We start from the raw sequence: 16,003 nt of genomic DNA on the forward strand, positions 1-16,003 counted from the left end.
TTCTAAAAACAGTCTCGGGGATAAACCTCACAGCATAGAGAATATAGTCAACAATATTGTAATAACAACAGGGGAGGGCAAAAGAAGGTTAGTAATTATAGTAATAAATATAACAATTAATAAGTAATAATATAAGAATAAACTGTGTTTCACATACTCACACCTGTGAACCTATTTTTGCCTACCCCTATATGCTAATACATACTAATAACAAAACATTAATAGTAATAAAAATAGATAACATTTTTGTGTGTTTATGGGTCAAGCTCTGAGCTGAGGTCTTTGTATAGATTTTTCTCACTCAAATTTCACAGAAGCAGATTAGAGAAAATGTCATTATTTCATTGTATAAATTTAAAAAAAAAACACGCTTAAGAAAGTTAAATAACTTGAAATTTGCTCATACAACTATTAAGGATAGGACTGGGAATTTGAATCTGGCCGAGTCTGACTTCAGGGCTAGAGTGGGTTTTTATGTTACACTTTTCTCTTGGTTGTATTAACTACAGTCTATGTGTCTGTTACAGTATTTTTTAAAGTTTATGTGCCCAACCAATAGTTTTTTTTAAAGTTCCCATGACCAATATGTTTGGGAAATACTGTGTATTAACATATTTCCATCTTAGAGGAAATATGTTTCCATCATATTACTTATCATCATATTAAAGACTCTGGGAAACCCTTCAGTAAGTCAGTATTCATCCCTTCAGTTGCCTTATAATGATGACAAAGTCCCACCAGATGCACTTTGTTAAATCCTGGGCTTGTGTCATTATAGATGCTGGTAACAGAAAACAAAACAAAGATGTGGTCCATTTAGTAGCAGTTAACACATTTGTTAGGAGCAAGACAAATGCAATACCTAGAAGAAAGGATAATACATAGCTCCACAGAAGTAAATTAGAAAAATAAGATAATGTGTGTACAGAGAAGCTAACCATAAACTCCACGCGCCGGATAATGTTATGACCCGGTGGAGTCAGCTAAGCCTTAACAGGAAAGGCTTCTTGAAGGAAGAGGATGTATCACAGCGTTGGCTAAAGCACAGCTTCCTATAAGCAGGCCTGGGAACTCTGGCAGGAAAACCATCACTGAAACAGAGTGCACTTTACCTGCCTTGCCTGCAGTTCTGTATATCAGCTCTTCCTGTTCGAGCGATCCCCCTATAAATTCCAAAACTCACACTGCCTACAGATTCGCCAGTGTTTTCCTATATATTCAACAAATGCCCAACTGCTCAAGGGTATAGAAGTCTATCCCAACCTCTCCCACTCTTACTTTCCAGTAAACCTTTCCAAAGGTGCTCATGCTGATCTCAGTGAGATAAATTATATCCATCTGATCAAAACAATTCACAACAATCTACGAAAGAGAGCTTTAATCTTCCTTGTCAATAGGCATTAAGTCTAAGAGAGCTTTAACTATAAGAAATGACATTTTCCTATGTGCTCTAGCAGATGCAGCCAAATTTCATCACAAGACAGCATTGATTCTAGGACACCTCCAGATTTCAGACATGGAATACATAAAGAAATAATCAGGTTTAAAATGGATGAAATTCTGTATTGATGATAAGTAGGTAAGGTTGAACAGGACGGCAGAAACGGAAAAACAAGAAGTCAATGCCTTAATTTCTGTCCGTGTGAACAACTGCCCAGAAGACAAATAATTAATATTTAAATTAATTTACAAACAAGTATTTGTAGAAAAATTGATGGCATAATGAACAAAACCAACAGAGACCCTGACCTTAAGGGTGTTAACATAATGATGGTAACATTGACGGCAAATTCATTAAAATGAAACAAAACGAATGGTTATGAATGAAAGTGGAATTCAAACAACCAGCTAAATTTTCAGTCTGACGAATGCCATGGTAACAAGAAGCAGAGCGTAAAGAGCAGCTTTATTCATTCACTGGCTGATGGCCAAATGTGTAACCCCTGTGTTATTTCTGAAAATGATGAGATAGTTTAAGAAATTAAGAAATATAGAATGAACACTTCAAAAGAATAAATAACACATCGTGGGGGGTGGTTGGAGGTGAAGGAGGATGTATAGAAGTGATAAGTGGTAATGGAAAAATATGATGACATGAACAATGAAAAAACAGAAGAGTAAGTCACCAAATAAAAATGATAGAAATAGATCTTGCCGGGAAGGAGAAGCAGAGGGGCGTGGTGGGCTGGACTTGCTGGGCCCTTTGAGGACACAGGCACCAAGTGTGAGCAGTGCATCTCAATGTGAAAGATTCTTCAGCTGCTCGGGGACAGATTCCTACAGTCTCAGTGGAATTTTAAAGGGGAAACTAGTCCCCCGACACTGGTTGTTGTCATGGGAGTGGAGCGCAGTCTTTGGGGAGTCTTCGACTGGGCAGACTAAAGTATTTTAAACGTAGACCCTCTTTTCCTTCTATTTCCTCATAATGTTTCATTCCCCTCTATCAGCACTCTTCATGGTTCTCATTTAGAAAGCTGTTTTTTACTACACATTCCCTTATTTTTATATCTGTTTGATTTTACAAAATAAGGCTCTAAGAAAAAAAAGGAGCTTCAACATTTACACACAAAGAGAAAATGAATAAAAATTTAAATGTCAGATCTCTTTAAAAATAGCAGAACAATTTAGAAAAAGTGATATAACACAGGAGTGATAAAGCATATCAGCTCTGGACGCAGAAACATCTGAGTTAAAAATATTGGAATCTTATTTACTGGTTCTGTGGTTGAAGGGGGCTATTTAATTTTAAAATCAGGTGTAATATCTCTTAGAGGTAAAATGAGGTAAAGAATATAAGTGATCGTAAGGTATTTGTCATGGTAGCTGGTTGATAAAAATAAACAAGATAAAAAAATGACACTTGGTGAGCGCTTAATATGTGCCTGGCACTTTCTAAGTAGTGTAAATACATGTACTATATAATTAACTTAGTACAAAAATCCTGTGAGATGAATGTTGTTATTACCTATATTTTACAGACACAATACCTGAGACAAAGAGGATAACTTGATCAAGCTCATAAAACTACTAAATGAAAGGGCTAGGGTTAAAACCCAGGTGTTCTGATGTCCAGACTCTTAAAAATAAGTCAGCCTGTTCCCACCTTTCTCTTGCTCTCTGTCTCTCTCTGAGACTACTCTGCTGGATGCCTGGCGTCTCACTGTGTCTAAGCTTTGGGAATTTGAGTTCCTGTTGCAGGGTAAGAGTAAGTAACAAATAACTGGAACTCAGATTCTCTAGGGTAGTGACATATCTGTGGGTGTGTGTATGTACATATGAGAAATACATATGTGTGTATCATGTTTTATTGTCCTTTGTTTCCCTACCACCTATTATGATGCACATAGTAGTAACTCAATTAATATTAATTGAATTGACCTAACTGAAAAAAATATTCTTCTGCTTTATTATAGGCCAGTTTCTTTTGTGGACAATTCCAGGTAGCATCTGGAGAGAAAGCATGCCCATCTTGAGGCAAGGAAAACAAATTCCCTTGAATTGGCCACTGTGCATTTCTCCTCACAGCCCCATACTTCACACTGGCCAAGCCACTCTAATGAAAACAAGCCTAGCAAGGCCCATCTATCAGCCAGGCAGTGGGTGTACACCGGGTGCAGATGAATCTTAGAACCAAGGCTTCGAGTGACACATGGTGATGGAAAAAACGACTACAAAACCTGCAGCAGTGAGATTACTCAGCTAACGGTCCAGAGGCTGCTCAGAGCGACATTTAAGGTGTTACCCAGCCATCTCACACTCTGTGTAGGCATGCCGTGTGTAAATTCCTAATTTATACCAGAGAGCTACAGCGTCTCCTAAGTAGGATTCAGGGGGCAGTATCTGCTTATGTGCTTTTTTGCCTCCTCTCTCTTCCCCCTTTTGGTGCTTGAACCAAGGGCACCAAACAGGTGGGAGAAGCAAAGAGTTGAAAATATACCGCCTCTAAAGGAGGATTTGTACCTTCTTAGTATTCCTCTGACTCAAATAGGCTTCATTTATGAGAGAATAACACATTCGATTTTAATCATGGCAGGTTTTCCAAACACTGGAAATGTGAGAGTATAATAATCCCTCAACAACTGAATTAGGAAGTGTGTCCTGTTGCTGTAAAAACACTTGTGCTTGAGCCTGACCGTGCAGCGGGTGCCCGGGCTTGCATCCTGTTCCCGTCTTCCGAATCCACTCAGTAGCTTTGAGCCTGAAATCAGCCACAGCGGGGGTATTTACACCACCCAACAGGCATGCTCTACACATCGGAGAGAGATGTTTTTCCTAGGAAATTGTGCACTGTTATCCTCCTCACTATAGCTGATAGAAGAAATATCTAAAAGTATATCTCGTTCAGCATAAATAACACCTCGAGCCTGTCATGAGAGAAAAGTCCTGGCCACAAACAGCTACCTCGGAGCCTGGGCGCAGAAGTCCTGGATGAACTCACCCTTCACCCTCTGCACCATACCTCAAAGGTCCCACCGCTGCGCTGGTGGTTCCCAAAGGAAGGGGAAAATGTATTCTAACCTTAATATTTCATATCAGGGTTTTTTAATTCATAGGTGGCTACTTTCAAGATTAACATGAGCTGCTTTCAATAAAAACATGAATACGCAAAAACCATAAAAGTATATATGTATATATAAAGAGCAGAATAAGAATTAAGATAGAAAATAGAAATTGACAACCTAAGTTAAGAAAAACAACTGAAAATGAAGACACAGCTCAGATTCCTGGAAGGCGAGAGATAAAGGTAAGATGGGAACTGTCCCTTTATAGCTGAGATCTGATCTTTGGAAACAACAACCTTTGCCTTTAACTCCAATATGCAGTTTCCAAATGAGGCATTAAGTGGCATCACACACAGTACGATCACCCAAACTGAAGCTGCTCAATTATATGATCATGTATATGCTGAAGATTATATTAGCATGTATATGCTGAATGCACACAATGAAAATCTTGTCATACTTTTATTGTTTGTTCCACATATATATAAATATATATATATAATTTTTATTTTGTTTACTGTAATGTAGCTAGCTCTAGCCTAGCCTTAATTATCCCTGCTGGCTTGCAGCCTTTAGGAGCTGGGCTATAGAGCTGATCGGAAAAAAAAACGCTAGGCAGAGAGGAGAAGAGGAAGGGAGGCGTCATGGAGGGGCTTAGTGCGAGTCTTTCAACAAGTTAGAAAAATGAAATGAACTAAAATTTTACCACTCCATGCCATCCAGCTTCCCAGCTCGGCCCTTTCTCAATTTATACTGGTCAGCACACAAAATAGGAATAAGCAATTGTTGGCAAAAATGGAAGGGTCCTTAAGAAGGAAGGCAATCCATCATCCATCCACAGAACAGAATGAGATTCCTAGAGTTAGGCTGGACCTTAGGGACAGTTTTATGCCCCCTCCTGCTGAAGAAGCAGTTCCTCCTCAACAACACCGCATGGTCTCCATCCGGGCCTGACAGACTTCTGGGGACAGGGAACCCCAGCATTTCGGGGGGTTGCTCTCACTGTCAGGAACCTTAGTCTTACAGCGTAGTCCTGTTTTCCTTCTGACAGCCCTTGAGGCTTAAGAAGGGAGTGATTAATCCCCTTAATCTTATTTTCTCTGGGTTAAACGTATCTTTTTCCACCAGTCATTCAATGACTTCCAAAGAGACTCTGGGAAGAACTGACCAATGAATTCCAGAAGCAGAATATTTATATATTTTATATATTACAAACTATTTAATGGAACTTTACAATTAGCCTAATATTCTAATGAACTTGTGGCAACTAGAGCTGGTTTATTTGATAATAATTTTTAGGATTCCAGGGTATTTTAAATATACCAACTTTTGGAAGAATATTAAATATAATCCAGCCTTGCTTTGATATTTAGGAAAATATAATAAAATCTCAGAAAGCATTAAGGCCAATTTATGGCTATGTTTTTAAAGATATTTTCTTTTCTTTTTTTATTTCTAGAGAGAGGGGGTGTGGGAGAAAGACGGAGAGAAACATCAGTGTGTGGTTGCCTCTCGTGTGGCCCACATTGGGGACCTGGCCTGCAACTCAGGCATGTGCCCTGACTGGGAATCAAACTGACAACACTTTGGTTCACAGCCTGTGCTTAATCCACTGAGCTACACCGGCCAGGCTATATTTTTAATTGCAAAAGAGCCATATAGAAGTGCTGCTAAAGTGGATGCTTTGGCTAAGAAAACAAAATTTTCTTTACCTACCTCCTAGGTTATTAGGTAGCTTTGTTGTTGCTTTATTTTCCATTTCAATGCTCTTCTATCACACATCATTGACTCTAGTTACATTTTTCTTTAACTCTAATCCCACATAAGCTTTTACACAAAGCACAACATCCCATAACATCAGCAAAGAGAAAAGAGCACTGAAAATTCTTATCCATGAATTTGTCCCTCCCTCTCAAAATACCATTTATCAAGAAATTGCTTTTAATTAAATTAAAAAGGTAGAAAGCTGGAAAAGTATGACACCAAATAGAAAAAAATAGAGCATAAGATAGAGGTGTTTGTGAGGCCACTCACACATTTTCCATTTCAGTCTACACACACGGAAATCACTGGGTGTTATCACATTACATTCACCTCCACTGTTTTATCAGGGACCCGGAAAAGAGATGGAAAGAGAGCATTTGAACAAAACCCTGATGCACTCCTGGGCTTTTAAAATCTGAGGTTACCTTAATTCTCCTTTCAATTGTCCACCCTTGGCTATCCTCAACTCATCCTCAGCATTTAAACGGATTTTCCAGACATTCAAACAATTGCAAGAATAACTGCCCCCATGTAGGGAATTCCAGGCTAACATCTAAACACAGAAAAGCCCTTTGGCAATCACAATCTACTGCAGTGTTTTTTAAAAGAACCTCCTCTAGTCAGGCCAGCAAACATCGCCCAGAGCAATGCAGACCAACCGTGCTGCCAGCTAGAGGAGCAACCAGACTGACCTTCAGAGGAGAGATGTGAGACTGCAGGACGTAGCCGTGGACATTCTCTATTTGGGACAGGTTCTTTTCTGACACGTGCACGAGTTCAGGGCCTCTCACTTCGTGGGTTAGTCGAGGTAAGGAATGATCGTGTGGAGCATCCTCATCTTGATATCGATACTTCTAGGAGAAAAGGCAAGAAAGAAAAAAAAAAGCATTAGTGTTTGCAAAGGGTACAGCTTTGAACTTCACCTTCTGTCTTCAGTTACCGGACCCAGTGTGGGCCTGTTGTTGACCATCAACAAACAGGCTTTGCTGCAGGCTCTCTCAGTGGTCACCATAAACCAGGTCAGGTGCAAGCAAAAATGAACCTGCTGCCAATATCAACTAACACTGAAGGATTGTTTTTGAGTGACAAAGGTTGTCTCTACTTATGAGCTACAGAAGGGTGCCAAGTGGCACGCACTAACATAAGTGGCTTGTAGGTAGTAGCCTATGCTTATTAAGAGCTATTTAATTCAAATCAGTAAACAACTTAATGAGGCCACTTAGCTATGTGAGAATAGTCTTTACAGTTGATATGGCTCTACCCTTCTTGGGGCGAACTGGTGGTCAGCTTGTTCTGTAAGGCGGGGTTGGCTGTGGTAAGTACTGGCATCATTTCTCCTGAGAATTTTATGTACTACTCACAACCCACCTAGTAAAATCTTAGTGTGCCTTGCTTTGCTTTTGTTCCTTGTGCATGATACAGGGGTATTACGGGCAGGAGTCTAAACATTGTCATAACACCATCTCAAGCTTAACTGTGAAGTCCAACCTTGTGCCAGTTATTGTTATCGCCAACAGTTATTCTCATCATATCGGCTTGCTAACAACATGTCTTCTTACAAAATCATGCCTACTTTTTTTTTATTTTTAAGGTGAAAATATGATTGTTTTGGATACTGGCTCTCAGTCTGACTCATAATGTCATAGCAAGAAGAAGAGCTGGTAATGGCACCTGTTGTCCACTCTTATGTAGAAGTTGATTAGCATTAGTTGCATTTTCCAGAGAAGGCTTTCTGCCATGTTCCAGGCTTAATATTAGTTTCAAAGCAATCACAACAAAAATACTGCTAACAATCTCTTGGCTGCTCTTTGCAAAGGACTCTCATCTATTTCTTTAACTGCAGTTCCTCTTACCCACTTTCCTTGTGAGAAAACTAACACTCAGAGAGGTTCAGAGATTTGTCCAAGGTCCCCCAACTAATGAGCATCCCGGCCGGGACCCCGTTCAGATCATTTGGATCGGAATCCTCTCTCTGCCACCATCAAGCCATCCCAGGTCCCCTGAGGGGACAAAGCCCGTGTCTGATAACTGAACTGGCAGCCTGGTAGAAAACAATTCATTGAGAGAGAACACACCACAAAATGAGGTTACAGCACTTCTGTGAACTGCAAAGTGCCATATGTTTGTTTTCTTAACCCTGTGAGTAGTTTGGGAAGGTAATCTGCCTCAGAAACACGGGCCTCATTTAACATTCATTCTTGACCAGTTATGTGTTCATTGGGAGTGGAATAACGTCATGCATATGCCCGGTACAGTGCCTGGGCTTTCAGCCCAGATACCCTCCACATCTCCTCCTGCTCTTCAGTTCTCTCGCAGGCTGCACTGTGCTTCTGCAGTCACCAGAGCCAGAAAAGTAGGAGTCACTCTGACTCCATCCTCTCTTTCACCCCTCCCCCCACCATCTGTCAGTTCAATAAATCGCAGAGTCTGTCTAATTTATCTCTTTTTTTAAAAGATTTTTATTTATTTATCTTTAGAGGGGAAGGGAAGGAAAGAGGAGGAGAAACATCAATGTACAGTTGCCTTTCATGCGTCCCCTGCTGGGAACTGGCCTGCAGGGAACCAGCCTGCAACCCAGGCATGTGCCCTGACTGGGAATCAAACAGAGACTGTCTGGTTCGCAGGTCCGCGCTCAATCCACTGAGCTACACCAGCCAGGGCTTTAATTTGTCTGTTAAATAATTCTTGAATCTACTCTGTCTTTATCCTCCACCACCACCATCACCAACAGTAACCTGCCCACTGACCTACCCACATTCGGATTCTCATCGGCTCCAAGCTGGCCACAGCCACAGCCTCTGCACTGGCCAGACTGCTGCCGAGGCTGCCTCTTTCCTACCCATCCTCTACTTTCTGAATCACAAACAGACAAAGTTCTTCTCTTCAAACCCTTTCGAGGTTCCCACTGCCCACAGGGCAGAGCTCAAGCTATAGCCACCTCAACAGCACTACATGGGCTGCGCCCCCCATTACTTTTGAAGTCTTTTTTCTTTATGATTTTATTTATTTAATTTTAGAGAGAGGTGAAGGAAGGGAGAGAAACATGGACTGGTTGCCTCTCACAAGTGCCCCAACCAGGGACCAGGCCCACAATGTAGGGATGTGCCCTGACTGGGAATCAAACTGGTGACCTTTCCCTTCCCGGGACAAAGCCCAATCAACTGAGCCACACCAGTCAGAGTACTTTTCAACCCTTGTATATCACTAGTCACACCTCAGGACCCTGAAATAAATATAAACAAATCATTACTTCCATTTTTTAAGCTTTTAAAAAGTTATGATACAATACACATGTCATAAAATGTACTGCCTTAACCATTTTTAGGTGTACAGTTTAGTGATATTAAGTATGTTCACACTGGTCTCTAACCAATCTCCAGAACATTTTCATCATGCAAAACCAAAACTCTATACTCATGAAACAAAAAAATCTTCATTTTCTTCTCCCCCAGCCCCTAACAGCCACCATTTTACTTTTTATTTCCATGACTCTGGGTACTCTAGATACCTCATATTTAGAGTGGAATTATACAGTATTTGTCTTCTTATTGCTGGCTTATTTCATTTAGCATGATGTCCTTGTGCTTCATCCATGTTGTAGCATGTGTTAGAATTTCCTTATTTTTTAAGGCTAAATAATATTCTGCTGTACACATATGCCATGTTCTGTTTATTCATGCAGCTGTGCATGGCAGTCTGGCTGCCTTTACGGCTTGGCTGTGCTGAGCAGAGCCGCTCTGAGCCCGGGTGTGCACATCTTTTCGAGACTTTGCTTGCGGTTATTTTGAATAGATAACCAGAATGAAATCACTGGATCATGTGGTAATTCAACTTTCAGTTTTTTGAGGAACTTTCTAAGCTTTTTAAAAGTTAGCATATGTAAAAATGTATTCATGTCACTCATAGGAATCTGCAATACAAAGATTAAAGGGCAAAGTTTAACTGATGGCCGTGGTTCCTCAAAGATTCCCGCGGCAGTACTCCACTACTTAAGGAAAGATCCCGTCCGTGAACGCATGCACCTCACCGACTGCTTGGATAAATAACTATCAGAACACAGATAGTAAACGTAGTTGAACTTGCATGGTATCGCAAAGAACTTATTTTACATAATTATTTTTATAAATTTAAAATTTATTTCAAAGACCGATAGGACTTACATTAGACCGTAAAACTAATCAATTAATATTTTATTGGTAAAATCTTTTTCATTTTAACATTCATTGATCCTTTAAGCCTCAACTCTCACATTGCTTTTCTGGAAAGCTTTTGTGAACTGCAAGCCCGAAATTTTGTGTGTTCCTGTAACTCCCCATGCTCCCCAATCACAACTGTTACCGTGCTGTGTGGTGCTGTACTTCTGTGTGTTTGTTTTACATGAAACTATGACATTTTGTGAGGCCTGAGCTCATTTAGGTCTTTTTCATCCTCATATCTGCAGTTCTCAGCCAACTGTCTGGCACATATGCTAGGTAAGTATTTGCTGACTGCAGTTGCAAATGACAAATAGATGAAATAGGTAACAGTTTCATCTATTTCATCTATTTCAGGTATTCACCATTTAAGCTACAAAGGTATTTGAGGGGCTAAATGCAACTTGTTTTATTGCCAAACAGTTTGATTTCAGGTTCAAGCAAAAAAGGCATCTGCGTGATTTTCTCAACACACCTGACTAACATCAGATCCTTAAGTATTACAGAGCTCTTGCCTCACCATTCCTTTCAGTAATATAGCTAAAAATATAAACTGGATAAGAACCAGTTCTTGACCTCACAAAGACAATAAGTAATTGAGTTATAGACATGTGCAGCTAAATCACGATACAGAGTGATAATGACTGTAAGAACAAACTGAGTTTTGTGGCAGCAGAAATGGTTTACCATTTGAAACAGGATCTAGAATGCTAACAAAAAAAGAAGTAGGAGATCTTCTAAGCAAAGGCAACAACATGTGCAGAGAAGGTAAGTTTTAAGAGGGGATGATGTTTTGAAGAAACAGTGAGATCTTGAACTGGATTGTAGCCGATGCTATTACCGCCCTCTCCCCACCTAAGTCCACAGAAATCCCTTTCACACATTCAATGCCCACATCAGCATACTTCTCAGGAAGTCGAACCTTCCGGCCGAAGTCTCCTCACTTGGACATGACGGAGTCCTGCCATTGGAACTTCCAACTCCCAACCCTCAAAGTGAAATAAATCATTGTGCTGCAAATTACACTCCAAAGCACCTGATAGGATCAACCTGCAGCTAGACAGCATCTGAATCTACCTTCCTGCAGAACTCCCTTTAGGTACTTTTCTCACTCCCTTTAGGTACTTTTCTCACTCCCTTTAGGGTCTCTCTTGGGAACTGCCCCGCATAAATCATGCTCCCGCTAGTCCCAGATGCCATTCTGGGCGCCTTTCGGGGGCTGCACTGCCATTAAAGGAGGGCCCGTTGAGGAAGACCTTGGTTTTGAATCTGCACCTTCCTCTTTTCCTCTTCTCAGCTTGGTTCTTTGTAGGGGACTCCAGAGCATACGAACTTTTGTAAACAGATTGTATTTCCTCCCTCAGCTTCAACGGGAGCGAGGCACAAGAAGCGCTCAAAACAGGGAACACTAATGTTCTTTTTCTCCCCTGTGACTTAGCTCATTCCGTCCCTGACTTCTGGAATCCTATTCCCTTCCCCTTCCTGCAGCTAACCACCCACTCCCCAATCATGCATCAGGAAAATGTTTTAGGACCTTGATACTCAGATCAGGTGTTGGCTCTTGCAGGCACTCTCTGACTGCTAAGGTAGAGAGGATGTCCATCCTTCAGACATCCAGAGGGTGCTGCCCAGACTTCGGTCCATACTGCGGTGACCTATCTGTCCTACTGGCCCCCAAGTGCCTTGGGAGCAGCAATGGAGTTCCATCTCTGGCTCTCCAGGGCCCCGTCGATAACTAACACATAGCAGAAGGCCAATACACGTGACTTTAACTGAACTAAACTTAGACCGTCTGAGCAGTAACAGGACATTCCTGATCCAACAGCCCTCCCAGCTGAACCTGTGAGCGGTCATTCTCACCCTCCTCTTCTACCACAGGGGCTCACATGGATGGGCAAAGCCCAGGGGGTCTGACCAGATCCTGCTCACTACATTCTGCGGATGCCTGTGTGAGTGCAGACCACCCCGAGTCACCCAGCATTCAAACGCAGGAGCCTGCAGGCGCCTGCTGCATCCCTGGGAACTCTGCACAGCTGGGGAGAGGGCGCTGGGCTGTCACCGCTGGCACAGTGTGTGGTAACCGAGGGAGGAGCCACAGATCTTTCAAGGCCACATAATAAAGATCTGAGTCTATCTCTGTTTCTGCATAAAAAGTGCTCTGCTTCCCCCGGAAGCAGGCATTGGCACTGTTCCAAAGAGAGAAACAAATCAACCAGCCCACATTTGTATGCGCTTGAAAGGTACGTAATAATAGAACACCTAACAGTTCATGAGCACTTTCCATGAACACTTCCCTAAGAGTTTATAGAAAGGGCTCCATTTAAGACTTAAAACAACACTATGAAGCAGGCACACGATTAAGGAATGATTACAGTTTCTTACACCAAGCCGAACATTTGGGAAATGGTCAAAACCTCTCAGTTCCCACTGCTTCTGTTAACGACATTGACAAATAGCCTCTCTGTGCCCAGTGGCCTCTCCCCTCTGTATCCTGAGTTCTCCGAGGGCGGGAAGCCCTGCCCTCTGTCCATCTCTGTCTCCCACCGGGATCTGCAGGGACGCCACCAGACAGGGTCCCAGAGACGTGGCTGGCTGCGTGCTGCCACCGGAAGCAAGCCTCTTCGATTTAACAAAGTGTTCGGGCCTAAAAGAAACACGTATTTTAGGAGCAGCACGAAGTCAGTAAGAAATCAAGTAAATAATAGACTTGCAAAGAGTAATAATGTCTCAGGGAGAAATGACTGCAGCTCAGCCAACAGAGAAAACCGGAAGAGGGAAGGAAGCAGCCTCGGAAAATGAAGTACATGAAAACAAAGGTTTTTTAACCTTCCTCTTAAGACTTTAGGGCTCACTTCCACGGTAGGGCAATCTCATCCAGGCTCTGCCCTCTGCCACCTGATTTTGAAGAACACAGTAAGCCCTCTGATATGTCTTTTCAGGGGTGTCCATTAATGGAGGCTCTGCAGTGTGTAACCAGCCAGCTGTTTTCCAGCTCCTTCCTCTTCCCCTGGTGTCTTAGCCCCCTGTGACCTGTGACCTGTGACCCATCCCGCTCATCACGCCCACTGCAGCCTCTCTGCAATTCCCTGTCTCCCTCCCTGGAAGGAAAATGTGCATGAAAGAGATTTAAAAAATAGAAGGTAAAGAATGGTTAACGCAGTGATCAGACCAGTATATTATGTTCATCTTTTTGATTTGAAAGAAACTCTCTGAATGACATTTTGGCCAGAGCAGGGTTCTCTTTTCCCTTTCATCTCTCTGGCCACCACCCTGACTCGTTATTCTAGGGTAGTTACATGTATGTTGCATGTCTGCGGGAGCAGGGGATAGCAGGAGATGGGAGGATGGAGGTCAAGACAGACCGCACGTTATCTTCACCTTCTTCCTCACAGAGACCTCCTGGTTCTCCTGCCCCTACCATACCACTCCCGGCTCCACAGGATTTTAAGCTACTCTGTACCTATTTTTCACAAAACTTATCACATTTTAATTTTACATTTATTTCTGTGATCACTCGTTTAACGTTTGCCTCCCCTATTTGACCGAACCCTCCATAGGATCAAGTACTCTCCCTGCACGGCTTACTGCTGCCCTCTGGTGTCTGCAACATTGCAGGTTCTCAATCAGTGTTCACCGAATAAAGTTGTCTATCCAAATCTCTCCTTAAAACCCATGATTACTTGAAGAGTTAATAAAAGTGGGTCAAAACTCACTAATTGCTGACGTTACACAGATCTCCCCAAGTACCGTTAGCTTTCAGGAAAACTGACCCACAATTAGCTATCCAGCTGGCCCCAAGGACACCCGAAAAGAGAATTTTTTGAGGATTGGATCAGGATGTAACAGAAAAAGCTCTCCCAGGTGTTCCATTTGAATTTTGGGGGGAAAAACACGCAAATGAAAGGAAATACTTTCCTGCATTTTGCCACAAAAAAAAAAAAACAGGACAAGCCAAGATGTTAATTAAATTACAAATCAGCTGTCTGCTTGCAGCTGACAGAGCTGTGTGTACTTCCAAGTAACAGTCCGATATTTTAAACCCTCTGTAATTACCTACAATGGAGGAGCTGCCAAGAAGGATGCATTCATGAATATTTAATGGGTCTTGAGATTCTTTTTAAAGCACTTGGGGTTTGAATCATTGTGAAGGAACTCACTCAGCTCAGTGCTGCCCACATCTGTTAACTGAAGATGCTGGATGGAAGTGTTGTGAGGTAGGACATGCCTTCTCTCCTGAAGCTCTGAGCTGTGCCCGGGACCCAGGGGAGGCAGGGATGGCACAGAAGAGGTAGCTGTGTGCTTAGAAGGCCCTCTGCTCTCTGGTCAAGCCTGGATGGAATCACAGACCATCGATCTAGGAAAATCATAGGTGTGGAATCCTAAAATGACTTTGCATAAGATGCCACACATTCAGGGTGCTATTTACGATTCACAAAGCCCTTTCAGATATACTGTCTCAAGTAATTCAAAAATTGGAAACAGACGGCATTGTTATTCTGATTTCCAAATGAAAAAAAGAAAAACAGAAGATGGGAGAGTCTCCAAAGTTAAACAAACGGCAAAGCTGCCTTTCAAACTGACAGAGCCAACTGACTCCAAGAGGCAGCTCAGTGTAGTGCAGTGAGCATGAATCCTGGCATCAGAAACACGGACTCGAATCTCACTAATGCCACTTGCTAGCGGAGGGACGTCTGTCAAATTGCTGGATATCTCTGAGGTTCAGTTGACCAAAGCAATAAACTGGTAAGTACAGAAACTTCCTCACAGAAATAGGAACCCCGAATGTAACTATATTTCTGGCATATGGTAATTGCTTTACCGAAGTTAATGCTCGCCTTTCTGGAACTATCTAGTCATTTGTACCTTGTAGATCTGTGATGAAAAAAGTAGTTCCTCAGAGTGGACTCTCCAGACTCTTCATGCTGTTAGTGGAAGGCAAACAAATAGAGCTGGTCATTTGCAGCTTCTAAATATGTCTACCGTCCTTCCCTTCTGGGACCATCAAACTAGAATAACTGTCCAAAACCTCAGTTACAGAGTGGTGGCTAAGAGTGCGTATTCTAGAGAGACTGCCTGGATCACTGCACAGTTCTATGAGGTACTACATGACCTTGGACAAGTCATCAAATTCTGTGAAACTCGATAGTCTCATCTGTGAAACAAGACTATCACTTACCTCAAAGAATTATTGAGGCCAGGTGAGATAATGCAGGGAAGACAGTTAGCACTGTATCTGTGACAAATACGTGGTCACTTAATATCAGCTGTGATGAGCTTACTGTGACATCAGATTTTTTTTACTTGATTATAAAAGACTTTGGAAATATAAAAAATAAGGGGAAAGTATAGCCCTTTTTTTGCTTTTAATGCCTTCAAAGCATACCACTTTTCCACTACCCTGTGCCCCATGGACTGGGTTCCAGTCTCACCGCTCTCCTGACTGATTGCACAGAGCACTCTGTGGCCTTCCTCCATCCACCTCAGTGCCAGCAGACTCTGCAGGCTCTCTCAAAGCATCTCCACCAACTCGGCCCACTCCGACCT

At 42.1% G+C, this 16,003-nt stretch overlaps 1 protein-coding gene across 10 annotated transcripts in view; it reads right to left on the bottom strand.

Annotated features, from left to right (window-relative positions):
* The window catches only part of DLG2 (discs large MAGUK scaffold protein 2), a 1,926,133-nt gene that overhangs the window by 969,606 nt on the left and 940,524 nt on the right, over nt 1-16,003 (bottom strand). For 9 of the 10 annotated variants that reach the window (XM_053670841.1, XM_053670838.1, XM_053670836.1 and 6 more), the window contains one exon: nt 6,959-7,120. In XM_053670841.1, the coding sequence (XP_053526816.1) occupies nt 6,959-7,120 (162 nt within the window). The remainder of the gene's footprint in view (nt 1-6,958; nt 7,121-16,003) is intronic. The other variant, XM_053670845.1, reaches the window with a different exon arrangement.

This window comes from Artibeus jamaicensis, unplaced genomic scaffold (assembly GCF_021234435.1).
Source record: "Artibeus jamaicensis isolate MK-2021 breed Jamaican fruit bat unplaced genomic scaffold, CSHL_Jam_final contig_64, whole genome shotgun sequence".
Taxonomy (NCBI): domain Eukaryota; kingdom Metazoa; phylum Chordata; class Mammalia; order Chiroptera; family Phyllostomidae; genus Artibeus; species Artibeus jamaicensis.